The sequence below is a fragment of the Nannobrachium achirus genome (assembly GCF_963921795.1).
Source record: "Nannobrachium achirus genome assembly, chromosome: 12".
Taxonomy (NCBI): Eukaryota; Metazoa; Chordata; class Actinopteri; order Myctophiformes; family Myctophidae; genus Nannobrachium; species Nannobrachium achirus.
Genome location: NC_137832.1, coordinates 41,686,468 through 41,705,914, shown reverse-complemented (window position 1 = coordinate 41,705,914; position 19,447 = coordinate 41,686,468). Strand labels below are relative to the sequence as shown.

Genomic DNA, 19,447 nt, shown 5'->3' with positions numbered 1-19,447 from the left:
GACATGATACTTCGGAGGTGGCTGCGGGCTCTGACAGGCCGCGTCGGGGTGATCGTGCTGCTCGTCTGCTGCTGTTTGACCCTGTTCTACCTCCTGGCCTGTAAGCCAGCTGCTCATCGCAACCATGCCTCTCCGCTTTGGTCAGGAGGGGCCAGCAGCAAGGAAGGATACCTGGCTTTGTTACAGGAGAGAGAGGACTCTCACAAGCATTATATCAACAGTCTGATGAAGCAGATCACAAAGCCCCTTTACACTCTGACCTCAAGGTAGGTATAACAGGCCTTATAGTTTAACTATAGCTACCTATATAAGGTACATATCAGATTATGATCCAGTGGTTGCAGTGCAATGTTATCACCGGGCGGCATAGCTCAGGGGTAGAGAATCCGCCATTAGAGCACGAAGGGTTCCCGAAGGGTTCCCAGTCTGAATCCGGGAGCATACCTGTGTATGTGTGTGCGTGTGCCGGATCGTGTGTGTGTGTGTGTGTGTGTGCATAAAGGCAGGGTACGTGGTAAATATACATTCATAAAAATACAGATATAATACTGTCTTGTTTTATAGGAATTCTTCCGGTCCCAGCTGAGCCAGGCTGAAGTTAATTCTGGAGCGAAGTTGACCAGCGAGTATGCTGTAATTCCTTATGAAACCTTCACTCTGCGTAGGTGAGTAGGATTGCCTTTAACTAGCTCTGTGTGAAAGTTTAAAATATTACATCCGCTGTTGTTTGATTGCATCATGCCATTTCTCTTTACCTCTTCAGTATAACTTGACACAGATGCTGTCGTATGCTTTAGTTTAACCCCAAACAGAAGCGCAAGGGTCTCCACCAGTCACATACCGGGAGGGACGTCGGTTGTCTAGATTCTAGTTGGTCGTTGTCGTATTGAAAGGGACAAAGGGACAAAAATGGCTGTTAAGAACTATATGTGGACTTGTATCTCTTGTGACCATCTCTGTATAACCACTGACCCACAGTGAGATCATAGAAAAAGTGTTCATCCTTTTCCCGTTCAGGGTGTACCAGTTGGAGACAGGGCTGACCAGGCACCCTGAGGAGAGGCCTGTGAGGAAAGACCGCAGGGATGAGCTGATAAGTACTCTGGAGACAGCTCTGCACGTCCTCAATGGACCCCAGCAACACAGTGACTCAACTGGGCGGAAGCGCACATACTCCCCATCTGATTTCATAGAAGGTGAGACCATGAAACATTACGGTTGAAAATAAGTTGAATGTCATTTTTGTTTCTCAATTGTGATTCATGACTGTTACATAAGGGATTATGGGAGGTTTACTGCTGTCTCTGTGGAATTGCTAAAAACGCAGCCTAGGCTCTTTCCCAAGGTGTTTGCTTATTGGTTTAGAAGTAACAGACTTGTTAGGTTTGAGCATTCCTAATGCAGCTTACCTTCTTATCTCCTCTCCTCTCTTTCTGATGAAAGTGAATGTCATTTACATTTCGCTTTTTTATCGCTAACTTCACTCAGCTAAATTGGAATGTAACCCTGGTCTCCCACAGGGGAACAGGCCAGGGTACAGAGACCAGGGTCCATTATTTATACAGCATTTGAGCCACAGACCATCATTTGATGAGATTCAAGACCCAAAACGTTGTTATTGTTGGATAGGACTTTGTCCACAATTCCATGCTGTATTGATGTGTTACGACTACGAGAGATAACAGGTACACATTGATCAAAATAACAATTCTTCTACATTTTACACTCTTACACTTTTACACTGATTACACAAATTTTACACTCTCAAGAGTCGAAGATCTATAAGGGTCCATATTTCTTATCTTTATCTTTATCTTTATCTTGCCCTGTGGAAATGACGCATTAAGGGTCTGGCTTCTGGTTCTCAGTCAGGGCTGCTCCAACTGAAGCTATTCCCACACTGTGGGCCAAGGCCGACTGATGGGCCATGTGGATGTTGCAAGCGGGCCTCCAAATAACTGTCAAAAGATTACAATTTTAAAGAATGTTGAAAGATGATGATCAGGTTTTATGGTTATACTAGGAGGAAGAATATTTTCCAAAAAAGTGTACAAAAAGTGTTTTCATTGTAGAAACAGATTAATAGGAACTCAAAGCGTTTGTTCCATTGATCCAAGCAGGAACACAATTGATTTATTGAACACGGCTGCCGTGCTTAAGTGTTCAGATGTGTGGGCCAGGAATGCTTTCGAGATCCAGAAAAGGTTACAGGCAAATCACAGACATGCAGTGGTGGCTGAGTGGTTAGTGTCCACACCTAGGACTCCGGAGGCCCCAGAGGTCACAGGTACGATTCCCCGCTCCAGCTATCACTGCTCCCCTTCCCCCTTGCGCTCCTTGTGGGCATCACTGGGTTGAGTTCAACTGGGTTAAAGCTGATAAAAAAAGCAGCTGGGTTGGGCTGCGATATCTGAATTTCCCTCACGGGAGGAGTAGGTAACTATTATTATTAGTACTTCAAAGAACACCCTCTCTGTCTTTCTCTGTCTGACCAGGGCTGAGCCGTACAGAGAGGGACAGGGGAACAGTGTATGACATGATGTTTAAGGGTGACGGGCCTCACGTCTTCACACAGCTGCTGTTCTTCAGGCCGTTTGGGCCCTTGATGAAGGTGAGGAGCGAGAGCGTGGACACGCGCAGCATCCTCATCAACATCATCGTTCCTCTGTCCAAGAGGGCCGACGCCTTCAGACAGTTCATCAGCAACTTCAGGTAGCAGCACAAACACACGCTCTCACACATAAGTGTTGGCCTCAAAATATCGGTATACTGTATCAAAGTAAAATTACTCAAATTCGTAATTATTCTGTCAATAGCTGAGCTTGTTGATCGGCTATTTTTGAATATTGGAAGTATCTACTGACTAAGGTTTTCAAATAATTGTAGTGGAGACTGTGGAGTAAATTGGACAATATTTACCTCTGATATGTAATGGAGTAGAAGTATAAAGTATTGAAATGGACAAACTCCAGTCAAGTAAAAGTACCTGAAAATTGTACTTGAGTGCAGTACTTGAGTAAATGTACTTTGTTACTTTCCTAATTCTACCACTGCTGTATGTTATTAAAAGTAATCCTATCATAACTTACTTCCCTTTCCTGTCCCAGAGAGGTGTGCATCCGTCAAGATGGTAGGATCCATCTCACTGTGGTCTACTTTGGTCATGAGCAGTTAGATGAGGTGAAAGGCATACTGGACCAAACCACTCGGTAAGACTAAAGAGACCACTTTAGACCACTCTACTCAGACGGCCTCAGGCTACTTACAAAATGTAGCTACCTAAGCCCAAGTAGTGGCAAAATGTAACTCCTTTAAAATGGGTAAATAGCTACACTAAAAGTTACTTAGTACAAGTATATAGCTATACATTGAAGCTACTTAACTAGAGCAGTTGGTAAAGTGCCTATTTTGGTCATTTGTCATTATTTACAGTGAATGAATGGATACATAAATTAATGAAAATTGTGAAAATAGCACACCTACAAGCTCACCACATGTCCCAAGAGGATGTGTTCTGAGCTTGTAGATCGGCTATTTTTCTATTTGTCACACAACAACGTTTATTGACTTAATGTAAGTGTTTAAGCTATAGTAGCTTGACTCAGGGACAGACTTTTAACGCACAACTTGCCGCACCAAAAATGCTGAGGTGGCGGTGCCTGGGATCGAACCTATGATCTTGAGGTCAGAAAGCGAGCGCTATAGAGCTACCCGGACACAAACTAAGCAATGCAATAAATCATAGGCAATTTGAATGGAAATATTCACACCATGCAATCCACTAAAAAGTATCTTAGTTCTTCTCTATTCTTCTCTAGACAGAATTATTCCTATCAGTTTTGACTGTGGATGGCAAGTTCTAACATTTGTTTTGATGGATTTATACTTAATATGTAATTGTGTGTTCCATTTGATTAAGCGACAGATTAACCCAAATAACTGAGCAACATGCCCTGCTTTTCTTTAATTACTGCATTGCTGCAATATAAGCTGTTCTGCTTCTTGCCAAGATCTCTTTTGAAATTCATAATTGACAATGTTTCTTTGCTGCATTGCGGATAATGAGGGGATGTGATAAAAAGTGGAAGCGAGAGGGTGTTTTATCGCTTCCTTAATCAGCTAATCCTGTGAAACCTCTGTACCGCGGGGATCAACATAGACCTCGCTCTAATGCTTCGAGTATGATGAGAAAACCTTAATCTTACAGCATCTTCTCTTGCCCTGTTATTGAGGATCTTATCCCACTTACTCAGATATGGTATTACTGTTAAGCCTGAGGCTACAGGAGTTTGATCACAATAATATGTTTAACAATAGCAGGATCTATGATGTCGAGAATGAGAGATCTTGTGTCAAGTTCATTATAAGGGCATTTTAATCACCTGCACATTAACTATATGCATATGGCAGCCATTTTGATTTTACGTCATACTCAGGGGAAGGGAAGGTAACAAGTCAGGTGGGCAATAGGGTCATCTGGGCACCTTAGTGTAAAATGTTCTGTTTTGTCCAAAGTAAAGGAAGGTATACATGATCATTACATGCGTAAACATTTGACAATTAAGGTCTAATATTTTTACAATTGCTCCAAAATGCCATGTGAAAGTCCAAGATCTTAACCATTGATCAAAAAGCATATCCCCAAGGACCGAGGGAGATACTAGACTTTTTTGAGGCCATCAAACTGAGGCAGTGAGTCACTCATTCACATCATGTATCTTTCACTTAAGACCATTGTTCACATATTTTATTTCTTGACATTTTGGACAAAATAGACAATTTTACATCAAGGTGCCCATATGTACCTACAGTAATGCCCACCTGACCAGTATCCGGTAAAATAGTTGACGTGGGCCATCAATGGCAAACCTTGCCCCTCTTACCCCAGGGAAACTCGGTTCCGGAACTTCACACTGATCCAGCTAAATGAGGAGTTTTCTCGTGGGCGTGGCTTAGAAGTGGGTGCCCGAGCTTGGAGGCGGAGCCAGAATGTCCTACTCTTCTTCTGTGACGTTGACATCCACTTCACCTCTGACTTCCTAACTTCTTGCAGAGTCCATGCAGAGGCTGGTGAGAGAAATAAACACTCCAGTATTAACTGCTTGATCAAAATGTGTTCATTGGCTTTAGTAAGTAAGTAAGTGGCCGTGGGAATTTAGCCTTAGATTTAGACTCTTGTTGATGTATTTCATACGTAGATGTTAAAATACTTACATACTATATGAGAGTCTTAATCTAAGACTACTTGGGAACTAATGGTTCCCGAGCCAGGTGGCGCATAGGGCAGGAGCCCTCTGTAGATGTCCCATTAGTCTGACGGTAACCCTAACCTTAACCTTTAACCCTAACCCTAACCTCAGTAAAAGCCTAAACCTAACCTTAACCCTAACCTCAGTAAAACTATGCCTAAACCTAACAATAACCCTAAACCTAAACCTAACCACGTCAGAGTAATGAGATGTCTGACTTATGCGCAGTCAGACTTATGTTCAGTCCCCCTGTAGGGTGAGGTGGCTTGATGTATGAAGTTAAGTACATCCCCAAATGTTTATTGGCAAGGCCTATATATAATTCACTTGTTCATTTATTACATGTTTATTTCAATAAAAGCTTATCATTTAGTAACTGTTGCTTTATTACAATCTGTACTTAAAGTAGCCTATACTCCCATAAAGAGGAAAACAGCAGCAACTAGGCTACTTTCTTTCTGCTTTCATCACTATCCACTGAACTTGAATATGTTTTGTAATTTTGTTTGATTCTTTGGCTTCAGGTAAAAAGGTATACTACCCTGTGCTGTTCAGCCTGTACAATCCATCTCTTCTCTACACCAATCTGACATATGTTCCCAGTATTCAGCAACAACTGGTAGGTCAGAGACTCAAGCAAGATTGGGTGGGTGGGTGAGTGAGTGAGTGAGTGAGTGAGTGAGTGAGTGAGTGAGTGAGTGAGTGAGTGAGTGAGTGCGCGGGCAGACGGCAGGCGAGTGGTCGAGTGAGCGAGCAAAGTGAATGACTGACTGACTGACTGACTGAGTGGGGACATTGATCAGACATTGGAGAAATGTAAAAGACTGCTCTAAGTGAAATGTTAATGTGTCTCGGCTTATTGATACCCAGGTGATAAAGAAGGACACTGGATTCTGGAGAGATTTTGGCTTTGGTATGACATGCCAGTACAGGTCAGATTTCCTCAACATAGGTAATGACAACCCCCTGCTTGTTTAGTTTAATTAATAATTGCATTGATATAAAAAAGGCATGCAACCAACTAAGAAATTATAGCTCTGATCATTTATACATCCTTACTAATGCCATAGATACAGTTTTACAATTGCTGGTTTATACAAGTGTAACTTATATTTCCATATCTTGATAGGCGGTTTTGACCGGAGCATCAAAGGCTGGGGACTGGAAGATGTACACCTGTACAGGAAGTACCTTCACAGTAAACTGATGGTGATTCGCTCTCCATCTCGTGGACTTTTCCACTTGTGGCATGAAAAACGTTGCATGGATGAGCTGCCTCCTGACAAGTACAAGATGTGTATGCAGACCAAAGCCATGAGCGAAGCCTCACATGGCCACCTGGGGGAGCAGTTTTTCAAAAAAGAGATTGAGGCTCACCTGACCTCTCAGAAGCTAAGAAACTGAACTTGGAAATTTGGTGGATAGTAGTGGCAGTGGGGAATTGACCCCGTATAATGTGGGGTCTGACCCCGTATAATTACATAATGACCCCCATGGGAACTGGCATTAAATCTAATCATCATATCTAATAAACAATAATATCTAATTTGTTTCAATAAATGTATAGGCCTATTGGCATTGCTGTATGTGGGTTTCCTGTTATAACAAGCACAGATTCTGTAGGCTACAGGCCTACTGGGTGATTGTGGTCATAATGGTGATGAATGATGTTATTTGTTTGTTTTTTGGTTAAGGCTATATAATTAAAAAGTGAAATCTTATTCTGAAACGAATGTGAAATCACTAAACGTAGAAAAACAATCTGTTTGTCTAGTATAGTATATAGTGGTGTGTGTGTGTGTGTGTGTGTGTGTGTGTGTGTGTGTGTGTGTGTGTGTGTGTGTGTGTGTGTGTGTGCGTGCGTGCGTGCGTGCGTGCGTGCGTGCGTGCGTGCGTGCGTGCGTGCGTGCGTGCGCGCGCGTGTGTGTGAGTGCGTGCTTGCATGCTGTGCACAATACAAAAAGTTTTTTCTCATTATATGTAAGTAAAATGTGAGTATTCTACCTATACCCCTGTAGCGAGTCAATTTAATTAATCTCTACTAGAGCACATATATTTGCTAATTGCTCTATTTCCTGCAATGCAACAGTGAACTGCAATCTGTAAACACCCTTGTCTGACTCCTAGAACATTATAATGTGGTCACACTCACAGCTTCCAGTTCTATACACCAGTAAGACTCCCTAATCGGGAGATAAGCGACCGTAGGTTGCTTATCTCCACAAATAGGGCAAAAATGTGTTTTTCCAAAATGTTCCTGATCCATGTTGATGACATGAGTGTAGACATACTGTGTAGTGATTTTCGTGATTTTAGGGCAAAATCTGTAGGAGCAGTGTCCAAAAATGTGTTTTTAAAAATCGGCCTGAAGGTGGCGCTATATGGGACAGATTCATGTTGATGGGATGAGTGTAGACATACTGTGTAGCGATTTGCGTGATTTTAGGGCAAAAACTGTAGGAGCAGTGTCCAAAAATATGTTTTAAAAATCGGCCTGAAGGTGGCGCTAGAAGAGGGCCATGTGAGAAATGAGGGGTGGGGTCTCCGCGTTGCCTTGGCGGAGGAATAGGTACCGGCCCCGGCTCTCCTGGCCGCTCCTAGCCCGAGTTAAGGCATTTTATGTGAGCTGCAGTGGAGGGGGTCCTCCACTGGGGGCGTCACCACTTTTGCATCCGTTCTGGAGCACCAGGAGCGGGTGGTCCCCAGGAATTCCCCGTGAGCAGCCCCGTTGGGGTGGTCATTTGGTCATTTTTGCACATTTGGTCATTTTTTACACCTGGGGGTCCCCCAGGGACCTGGGGGTCCCTGAAGCTCCGGGGGTCCTTGGAGGTTGTAGTTTGGCAGGTAAGGAGTGTGTGTGCAAAATGTGGCATGGATCGGGGCAACGGTTGTGGAGATATGAGCAGGGCAAAAGTGTGACGTGTGACGTGTGACTGACGGACTGACTCACTGACGGACAGCCCGTGGAGGTTTTGGTAGTAAATGCGACCTGCGGTCGCAACAATAGATAGAACGTACCAAAAACAAGAACAGGCAGGAATAACAATGATGAATTAATATTAGTAGTCAGACCGCTGACCTACAACTAATTTATAAAAGGGGACAACAGGACCAATCCAAGATCTAATCCCAGATCCAATCTGTAGGCCTACAGCTGGTCTGGTAAAGAGAAGCAGTAGCCTAAGTAAATATATAGCTTTCTTATCTCTCGTCAAATTCTTACACAACTTACACAGTGAAATATATATTTCTGTAAGCCTTCCCTTGGTGCTTGTCGATGGCCTCAAGGAAACTTGGATTGATAACTGCTATTCAGAAGAGTCAACTGAGCTGCATGCAGCAGCTGCTCCTGTATGCTATTCTAAAATGTGGAAAGCAGGCCAGGCCTACAGATACAGGGAATGTGGTTTAGCATGTCACATGTAGGTTGATGTGGAAAATTATACTTTAAAATATGATGGTGCATGCATTTAAAGGTTGTTGGTTAGACAGGACAAACAGGACTATAATGTTGGTGACAGGCAGAAATGTATTTCCCCGCAGAAATCTTGTAAATGTCAAATTTGTTTTACTGCCCTACTTCATTATATACAAGAGTGTTGCACAAAAGTAGTGAAAATAGGCTAGCTGATCTACAAGCTGTAGTCAATGCGTCATGGTTTTGGATTCCACCCAACAGTGACGAAATAATAATTTTGTCTTGACCCAGATAAAGAAGTGGTACCTTTTTTCCCACCTACGTAATATGCCTATTGCAAAATCAGGCACATCCTGTCTCAAAAAGATGAAGAAAAGTAGTCTTCGCATTTGTTTTATGTTGATAAGGAGCTGCTTGAACGGGGGACGACGACATTACATGGATGCACCTAGGACGTATCATCAGTGATGTAGCCTGACATCATCAGGGTTTCGGGTCTCTCAACATCATACCCCTCAATTAGGTGACGCAGAGGTTGACCAAGTCCCGACGTACGTCCCAGTAGCTACCCACGATCAGTCCTATTAGGGAAACACAGGGCACACAATCCGTTGCTCCGGAACTACTCTGCCAGGAATAGGAGGTAAACCAATCAGGCACGTGGAAGGACTAGGCTCTGTGGGTTGACTCCTGGTCGGGCCCCTCCTACGTCTCACCAGATCTACTCCTGCTCTCACCAGGTCCAGGACCTGTGTGTTGCACCAGACTCCCAATACCAGACATTTCATTCAGGAGTGGTGGATTCTTCTGTCAACTTTCTCTCCATTGGTGACCAGTCTATTCCTGGTTGTCACGTAGTCGATTCCTATGAGTCACTATAAATATTATACTATGCTTTAGTTGTCTGTAAGCAATTCACTCAAATGACTGTATTGACTTTGTTTTGATCATTAAATAGTCAATTCTGCATTCATAACAATTCCTCGAATGACTTCTGCTTCTCAGTAATAAAACAACATGCTGCCTACAAGTATACAACACACATGATCAATATAAATTGCACTCAAAGTGGTTGAGTAGGCTACAGCTGGGAGGTAGTCTGACAGCGACAGGATCCATGGGTGCTTCATATTAATTAATGAACAATACATAGGTTACATGATGTAATGTAAATATGCCGAATTAGGCAAGAACACTCATTTCCATCCGTAGTCCCCATACAAAACAATCAACAAAAACATAGAAACATAAAAATAAACACAGTAGAGTAAAATAGAGAGGAAGACAATTAACAGTAAAACAATGACCTATACCACATAACACAAGGTAACATATAACACAAGATAACACATGGAAAGCGAACAGTTACAGTTAGTGGCGAACAAAATAACTTCTGGGAACTCAGATCACAGTTTCATTTATCTACTTTTGCATCATCTAGAGACTATTGTGTCTCTATTTTTTTTCTCTCTGTCACTGTCTATCTGTCCCCAAGCTGAGTAATGGTCTTGACCTGATATAATGCCATAAGGTAATTTGTTGAATTCATTGGGATTTGATACTGCTATAGTGTCAGGACTCCTATCTTTAGCCATTGAAGCATACAGTAGCCTACACTCCAGTCAGTTTCCACTAATTTGCCAGAATATCCAGTTGTGTCTGCAACTGGATATGCATTTTTTGTCCTTGGCCTGAAGTGTAACCTGTTTAAGGAATTAGCCTACCCTACCTGTTTTGACCAGTTTTTACATCTGTATTAGACAACAATGGGTGAGTTTCGGTCGGGTAGGCATGTGCCAGGGCAGGCCAAGAGTCGAAGAAGATGCAAACTACCGGTAGTCCACATTTGATACCTCCAGGCTAGATTGTGGCAATTCCAGGCTGCCAACAAGCATTTAAAGACTCCAGCTGACAAGAACTTGGAAGAAATATCACATTCCTCCAACTTAAGCTTCTCTGCACTAACTCCCTGTAAAATCCAGGATATAATTTAAATTCTTTCTCTACAAAGTCGTTAATGGTCAAACGCTGTCTCTCAAATAACACATTGCACTCTATTACCCCACTGGAACATAATCATTCATTGCGCTCCCAGAAAGCAGGCATATAGCTACTTAGTAGAATCTCCAAAAGGACATAGGGCCTATGGAACTATCTTCTATTTTTGGTGTGGGAGGCAGACACCTTATATGATGTTTTATCTCCCCATGAGATGGAAATAAAACTGGGAATGATGTTAATGTTAAAGAGTATGCTTAAAACTTTACTTTTTGATAAAGCTTATAATTAGTGCTGGCTCAGGCTTGCCTTGGACTAGCCCTATAGTTATGCTGGTTAGTTAGGATTGCCATGGGACTTTCCGGTGATTAATTATTGAGCTTCTTTCTCCCCTGTCTTCATCTGTACTACTCATTCATGTCTCAAGATGAATGTTAGGCCTACTAACCTCTGGCTGCGGATTGTCTGTCTGTCTGTCTGTCTGTCTGTCTGTCTGTCTGTCTGTCTGTCTGTCTGTCTGTCTGTCTGTCTGTCTGTCTCTGTCTCTCCTCTCTCTATTAAGGCCCATTCCCACTGGGCCAGATAACAGATAAAAAAATCTCTTTCTCCAGATATTTTTCCATTCAAAGTGGATGGTAGATACAGATAAAAAAAAATATTTGCCACAGATACTTTTATCTGTGGCAAATATCTGTGGTTTTTTATCTGTATCTACCATCCACTTTGAATGGAAAAATATCTGGAGAAAGAGATTTTTTTATCTGTTATCTGGCCCAGTGGGAATGGGCCTTTAGGCAGGGCAGCTAACCTTAATTCTGGTTTTGTCTGTACTGTATTCATTGCTGTCATAACACTCATTTACATGACAATGCTGTTTGATACAGCAGGTATTATGAGGCATATAGCCTATAGACTATATGGCTATATTGATATAACTAATAGTTTCACTGTTATTTCTACACTGTACAGTGGAGAAATTGAGAAATTAAAATAATTGCCTACTCGCTTAGGTTAAAAAAAATGCCTTCAATAAAATGCGTCCCAGATTGTAGCATACTGTATTTGTGATGGAGACGTAGTAGTTTCCTAGTGACTGAGGTGTGGACATTCATTCATCCCTGCTGCTGTGCTGTAACGTTACCTCATCAAATTGGGAGCGTAAATAGAAGAGGTGGAGTCAGTTGAGCATCGGCCGACGTCAACGCAGCCACACGATAGGTCCTCTACGACTGATACGAGTCTGTGTTCTCCTCACCACAACACAGAAGAGACAGGAGGACGGCGGGGACACTGTTATGAGCTGTTATCATGTTGATTTGTGAGAAGTTTAAAGGGTGAGAGAAATAGGCTCTGGTTTTTGATTAGAAGTAGGGTAGCTTAGCCCTAGTTATAGTTGTAGGCCTAGTGTCGATTTTTTTTTACACGGCAATGACAACATTGTGTTTCGTTTTTTTGTGCAAATAGCGACACATGTTGCACAGATAGGCTCCTCTCTCCGAAAGTCAGCCGGCAGCAGGCGATCAGTCGAGACGCGAGACTTTTTTCAAAGACAAAGAACCGAAGAGTCAAGATGTTCGAAACGGGACAGATCCTACTGGTGGTTCTCGACATAACCTGTGTTCTCCTCGGTAAGTAGGCTACTCTGTTTAACTTAACTCCTTCTTAATGGTGTTAACACAACAGCTTAATTGTGCCATCCTGTCCCGTTACATTATTCATGTTGAAGAGCCAAACCTGTGAAAACACGTTTGTGCAGTCAAGAAGATGCGAAATAGGCTAGATATGCCTAGTACAAGTCTGTACAGAGACGCTGTCGTTTCCGAGGTTTCCTCTAAATAGCACATTCAGCACTTTTTAAAACAAAACTCAAGTTTGGTTTGTTTCTGTGTAATAAGACAGTAATAACCAGTCTGTGTCTGACCTATTGAGTGACTATTCGACATCCTTTGTGTCAGAATACTCCAGAACTAACAGTATTTCTATTCATAACTAGCCTTTTGTAAAAAAGCTCTGCACTCTTCCTGTTGTAACAGACAACATGGGTGTACACAACTGTGACAGTGACAATATTAAACTGCCCCTAAAGGTCTGATATTGTGTGCATTTCAAGACTATGCATACAAGTTCCAGACCTGGTTTAATACCACTGTTTTTGGTGGGCCTTCATATAGAAATGCCTATTTGTCTCATTTACAGTAGCCTATTATCTACATTGGGTCACTTGTGTTTTCAACCTGGGAAACAACATTTGTTGTCCAGTGTTTTAGATTAGTTTTTTAGTTTGTTTTACAATGCCCTCTAATGTCTAATCTAACTACATACAGTAACACTGATTACTTTATGGGGAATTGTAGTCATTGTAGTCAGCAGTGTCAGTCTCGAACTGACAAATAGGCATAATCAAAGGCCTGTGACTTGAGATAAACTCAGTTAGCTCAAAAATGTTATGTGACTATACATATTCAACTGATAGCCAAAGAGTCTTGATGTGATGTTATTCACTTACACTCTAATGCAATTAAGTAGGCATGTGTTGTCAGGTTGGGTCCATATACTGTACATGATGACAGTGTAAACTTTTTCCACCCTTCACCCTACAGTAATGTGCTAATCAACATTACTGACTCATTTGACATCATCTAGGTGTTCTTTGTTCCTCCCTCCGCATCATCAGCGCCCACACCCTAGGTGGGGATGTGGGGTTGGCGATAGGGCCTTTCTGTGTGGAGTTTGCATATTCTCCCCGTGTCTCCTAGGGTAGATGCATGCCCTCACAAAAACATGCAGTAGTCCTGGTTTCTATACTACCTCCCCCTAGCCAGTCAGGTGCTCCCCAATTCACCTGGCGCGGCAGGAGGAGAGCGGAAACCAGGACTATAGGTTAGGTAGGTGAGAAAATGGGTTGTAAAACCGTGGGATAAAAACTATTATAAAAAAAAATAAAAAAAATCTATGTGTTCTTGTTCTTGCGCCATGTCAGGTTATTTAAGGTTCAGATATTTTGGATAGCTAAAGAGGAAGTGAATTAATCAAATCAAGTAGAGACATTACTGATGGTGATTCCCCAAACAACAGACTTTGTTTCTTGAGTTGGTATTGGTATTGCTGTTTCATTACATTACATAGATTATAAATCTAAAGACTAGTAAATCTAATCTAAGCATCGCAAGATGGTGTCTCTTGCTGAAAATCTGCACTTAATTATTGGCAGTCGACACAATCATATGGCGGAGTATAAATTAGGATTTACATGGATTTCACAGTATTGGCCTGCTGTAAGTCAGGTATGTACTTTATCTTCCATCATTGATCAACTACTCCTCTCACTAAAGTAGATTCAGTTCATTCTTCTCAGCAAAATAGAAAACACAGAATCCACTTTTGAGGAAGTTTGTGAGTTCCTCCATAAGCCTTATTTGTACTTGTTGTGCACTGGCATATGTTGCACACCAGAAATAGCAGATCTGCAAGCTTTCAAGGAGTTGCTCTGTGGTGCATTGAGCTGGGTTAGGGTTTGGGAAGGGAATATGTCATTCTTGTTTGATGTTAAAACATACATGTTTTCTGAACCCCGCCTTTCTTAAAACGTTCAAATGTGTGGGGAAATGGCCCTAGAGATCCTCCTCAGAGTATCAAATCAGAATTTTGTGCTGAGACGTAACTGCTGTGTCTTGGTGTGTCTCCATGTATACTTTTGATGTGAGCTGCTTGCTGCTTGCTCAGTGATAGGAAGAACAGGTTCACTATAGAGGGTATGCGTATGCATAAAGTGAATGGCAAATCGAGTGGCAAAGAGTTTAATGTTGTTTAACGTCATTTAATACAATCAGATAAAACTTTTCTGTTTGGGTGTATGGGCTGTCGAAGCCAGAAAGTAGTTTTTTGTGACTCAGTTGGCGTTCCCGCATAACTTCCAGGTATGATGATGATGTCACACGCATGCCCTCTATACAAACAGCTGAAGGTCTTAAGGGCCTGATAGCTTTATTAAGAATGCATTGCATATTAATGTGTGTAAATCTACAAGTGAAGAATGTCTTGAGGATTTTACTGACAAGGTTGAGGTATCAGATCTGCTATGATGTAACTTAAATCCTGATTAGTGATCTGATATTGTGTCACACACAAAACTTTCCTCTTGCAAGTAGTTAGTAGTAGTTGCCCCTTACTTGCTTCTCATTTTTAATAGCTCTATCTTCTGGATCGGTCCCTTCATTATTTTTAAGATTTGTTCACGGTGGCATATTTGGAAGCGCTGTCGCCTCACAGCTTGAAGGTCCTGGGTTCGATTCCCGCCGGGGGACGCTGGGGGCGTTCTCTCCTCCGCGTCATCAGCGCCCACACCCTAGGTGGGGTTGGCGAAAGGGCCTTTCTGTGTGGTGTTTGCATGTTCTCCCTGTGTCTCCTAGGGTAGATACCCTCACAAAAACATGCAGTAATCCTGGTCTCTATAATGCCTCCCCCTGGCCAGCCGGGGTGCCTGACTGGTTGGAATAATGTGTTCCTTCCATGTGCTACGTCCAACCGGGGAAACTCCCCCCTGTCAGGTGAAAAGAAGCAACTTGGACTACTCATGCATAGAAGGAAGCATGAGGTCAGTCCGTTGTCTCCGCAGGCGCGGCAGAGGAAGAGCAGAGCCCAGGATTACAGCATAGGCAACTGGCGCTGGGTGAAAAAAATGGGTTACAAAATCGTGGGATAAAAATTATGAAAAAAAATATTGTGTTCAATCTCTTCTCAAGAAACCTGGTCTTAAGGCCCATTCCCACTGGGCGCAATAAAGATAAAAAATATCATTCTCAATTGAAGTGGATGGCAGCATCCACATTCCACACCACAACGATAAAGACGATAGCCGTAAACAATATCGTTTGGATCACTATCATGTCATGGCGTCAGATAATTATCGTTATCTTTATCGCATCCAGTGGGAATGGGCCTTAACACTTGATGCAACCCTTTGTAACAATTACAGGCTGATTTAAAAATGACTATTAAATAGACAGGGAGATGAGAGTACCACAGTACTTTAATAAAGAATCCTTTCCATAATAAAATGTGCTTGATTCTCTGATTTCTCACTGCAGTTTATATTTTATACATATTTTTTTTTAATCTTAGTAGCTTATATTTACTTTATTCAGTTTTATGTAAAACACTTGTAACCTTGTTTTGACAAGTGCTATATAATAGTTATTATTATTAACGTGTAACCTTAATGATCCTTTCTCCTTTCTCTCCTTTCTGCAAGTTGGACTTCCCTTCTTCATCCTCGACTCTCAACAGCCCCCATTCAAACGGGGTTTCTTCTGTAATGACGAGTCTATCAAATACCCCTACAAAGAGGACACCATATCCTACCAGCTACTGGGGGGCGTTATGATCCCATTCACACTGATTATTGTAAGTCAGTGTTGTCACCTTCCAGTGTTGCTCATAATAGACAGTTTGCCTGACTGTAAGAAAAATAATATTTTTCTTACAGTCACAAGGCCATTACTTTGTTCACAATCACACCACCTCATATTTGATCAAGTATTGATCAAAGTATTGCTTGTGACACAGACTTTCAGTATTAATAGTGTATGTTTTTTTTCACTTTTACAGATAATCTGTGGCGAGTGGCTCTCCGTTTACATGTCTCGTATAAAAAATCAACTCGTGGTGACCGCCTATGTGCCATCCATCTACAAAGCAGTGGGTAGCTATCTGTTCGGAGCTGCAGCTAATCAGTCTCTGACAGACATAGCCAAGTATTCCATTGGACGTCTTCGGCCGCACTTCTTGGCTGTGTGCAAACCGGCCTGGGACCGCATTAACTGCAAGGCAGGGGGATACATAGAGAACGTTACTTGTACGGGAAACAAGTTCTTAATAGAAGAGGCAAGGTAATGACTTTCCCACACACACACACACACACACAGCACACACACACGCACGCGCACACACACACACACACACACACACACACACACACACACACACACACACACACACACACACACACACACACACACAATCGACGTAGAAGATTTTACGGCTTAGATCCTCTATACATAGTTTGACAACAGATGTAGCTTCCTTTTTAATTGTCATAAGTATTCATTCCATATGATCATCTGCAAAGCTTTCAAAATAGAATCATTCCTGTGATCAGTTTATGTTTCACAATATTGTAATTTGATTCATTAATGTTTATTTAGCTATTGGCTATGTTACAGTAAATGTGTTTAGATACAAATAAATCGTTGAATTTGACTAATTGCCTGTAATGATGATAAATGTGCTGACTTATCACCTTTTTTGTCTTTTTTTTTCAGACTTTCATTCTATTCTGGCCATTCATCTTTCTCAATGTATTGCATGCTGTTCCTCGTAGTAAGTTCATTTTTCTCCTTTTCATTATACTTATAGTTAGATATCAGTTCCCATATAGATGCTATCAACATAATATTGATCATTTAAATTTATATGTTACATAATGTTACATAATATGTCTATAAATCGAATCACATGGATCTTTGGATCTATATGGGAACAGTATCTTGGCTGCAATGTGGATCTCGGACCAAATTATATTATATGTCCATATTTGGGCAAGGTTTCAGCCTTGCCCAAGAGTCCAATTGACTGCCAGTATAAAATTAACATTAAATATTTCAAAAAGTATAAAACATAATAACAATAAAGAAAATAATAATAATTAGGGGATTTACTTCTGTGTCCTACTGGCAGTGTGCACAACAAATGTGGCAATGACCAGTACAACGAGATTAGCTCCATCACCCTCATCTACTGTAGATGTCTCCCATTAAGCTACGCAGTCAAATATATATGCCTACTTTTCCTAATCCTTGTGTTTTAACGTAGAACCTAATAGTAGCCATTGCATTCTGTTTTGTGCTCAGCTTTGTTCATTCTTTCAAGCCTGACTGTTTATGTTTACCTCTGCAGCTGTACATCCAGGCCAGACTACAGTCAGACTGGGCGAGGCTGCTACGTCCCACCATCCAGTTCTTCCTAGTGGCAACAGCCCTGTATGTGGGTCTGTCACGAGTGTCTGACTACAAACATCACTGGAGTGATGTGCTCGTTGGCCTCCTGCACGGCGCCATTGTGGCTGTTCTCACAGTGAGTTTCATTTTTGGTTGATAGATGGACCTTTATTGATCCCACGATGGAAATTCAGTTGTCTTGGGAGTACTCCAGTAAGAAACATGTGTTTTTTGATTGATTGAATGATTATTTTATTTGAAAAAAATGGAGAACAGTACAAGTATAGTCAATACAATAGAAATGTACAGTTAAAAACCCTGCCTAAAAGGAACATCCCAAATAAGACCTTTTACGGTCTTTTTTACGTTGGAAGTCTCCAGTATTTAATTCATGGACATAATAAATAGCAAGCTGATTGTCTTGGGTGGCTTTCTTTTAGTGGCCCCAATATTTACTGTCTGTCATTCTTCATCTAGGTGTTCTTTGTATCTGATTTCTTCAAACGACCAGTTGTCCCTTCATCGGAGCAACTTGAGGAATCAGAGGAGACTCCACAGACCAATTTACCGGAGAACACTACCAATGGAATCCACTATGGGAGTACTGGCTGAAACGATGGCCTGACAGATTACACTATAGGCATAAACTGAAGGTTATGCATGAACTAGCAAGCCACTATTGCCTATACACCTACAGTTATGGAGGACCAAAGAAATTAACTGCATTTTATATTTTTTCTTCGACACGATTCATCGCAAAGCCAACAACACCACCTTCAAGCTACGGCAGGTATTCCTTTCAGTTTGGTGTGTAAAGTTTGACTGCAGGAAGAAAAGTGCACTAAGAAAATTTATGCGAACATAGACTCAAGTAAACAGAAGCAGAAATGTTATCTGAGGGTCTTATCTGTTTTTTAGGTAACTCCAACTTGTTATTACTGTATGTATGCAATGTAATTGTTATCTCTGCCAAGGATATTTTGATTTCACCTCGTCTGTCGGTTTGTTTTTCTGTCAGTGACCAACATATCTCAATACATAATGTCCAGAATCCAGATTGCAGTGCACATTTATGCTCCAAAGAAACATAATGATTTCGGTGACCCCATGACCTTTCCTCTAGCGCCACCATCAGGTCAAGCTTCAAATGACCATATCCCTTCACCCCTGAGTCATGTGACCCCCACCTTGCCTGTAGCGCCAACATGAGGCCAAACTTTGACCTGAGCAAATGGCTGAGTTTTTAGGCCTTGGCAGAGGCATGCCATCTAGTGCATTCTTGTTTAATGACAAAACAGAGTATGTTCAGTTTAGCTAAAAGACTAATGATAGCATTAACCTTTACAGTGTAGGCTTGTTGGAAATGTGGTTGCAGGTATATGTTGGTCTGTGGCTGTCATGGATGAATGAAATTCCATTTGCCCGGAATATAATGAGTGTCTGTGTGCACACTGTAAAAGCAGGCTTGTAGGCCTGTGAAAGAGAAAACCCGGACTGTCAAACGGAGTCGGAACTCAAAAATAATATATTTCTTGTATATATTTTTTAATTATCGCCTTAGCCAAATTGTTGCTGCTATGTATTCTTCCCTTCCTGCAATCATTTATTGTAAACAAATTTGATGGAAAATAATCAATGCAATGTTTTTTTAAGAGTATTTATAGAGCTTACTTTCTTTGTTCACGGTACTGCTCTGAAGTTGTAAACTTTTTTTTAAAATGTTGTAACAGAAAATGAGTTAATCTCTGAAACTGGTGATGCTGGTTCTTCAAGTGTTATGTTCATGG

At 41.6% G+C, this 19,447-nt stretch overlaps 2 protein-coding genes across 2 annotated transcripts; both read left to right on the top strand.

The window, feature by feature from the left end:
- Positions 1-3: 3 nt before the first annotated feature.
- LOC308295592 (chondroitin sulfate N-acetylgalactosaminyltransferase 1-like) lies at positions 4-6,653 on the top strand (the record flags this gene model as incomplete). Its single annotated transcript, XM_080738644.1, has 10 exons — positions 4-266; positions 371-377; positions 565-665; positions 1,018-1,196; positions 2,496-2,712; positions 3,108-3,209; positions 4,889-5,070; positions 5,774-5,868; positions 6,120-6,201; positions 6,379-6,653. The coding sequence occupies 10 exons, from the start codon at positions 4-6 to the stop codon at positions 6,651-6,653; spliced, it is 1,503 nt and encodes a 500-aa protein (XP_080594770.1).
- Positions 6,654-12,235: 5,582 nt separating this feature from the next.
- LOC308295591 (phospholipid phosphatase 1-like) lies at positions 12,236-18,272 on the top strand (the record flags this gene model as incomplete). The annotated part of the gene is made up of 6 exons (XM_080738643.1): positions 12,236-12,293; positions 15,917-16,068; positions 16,273-16,553; positions 16,986-17,043; positions 17,620-17,796; positions 18,138-18,272. 6 exons carry the CDS (start codon positions 12,236-12,238, stop codon positions 18,270-18,272), a joined length of 861 nt encoding a protein of 286 aa, XP_080594769.1.
- Between the last annotated feature and the right edge of the window lie 1,175 nt (positions 18,273-19,447).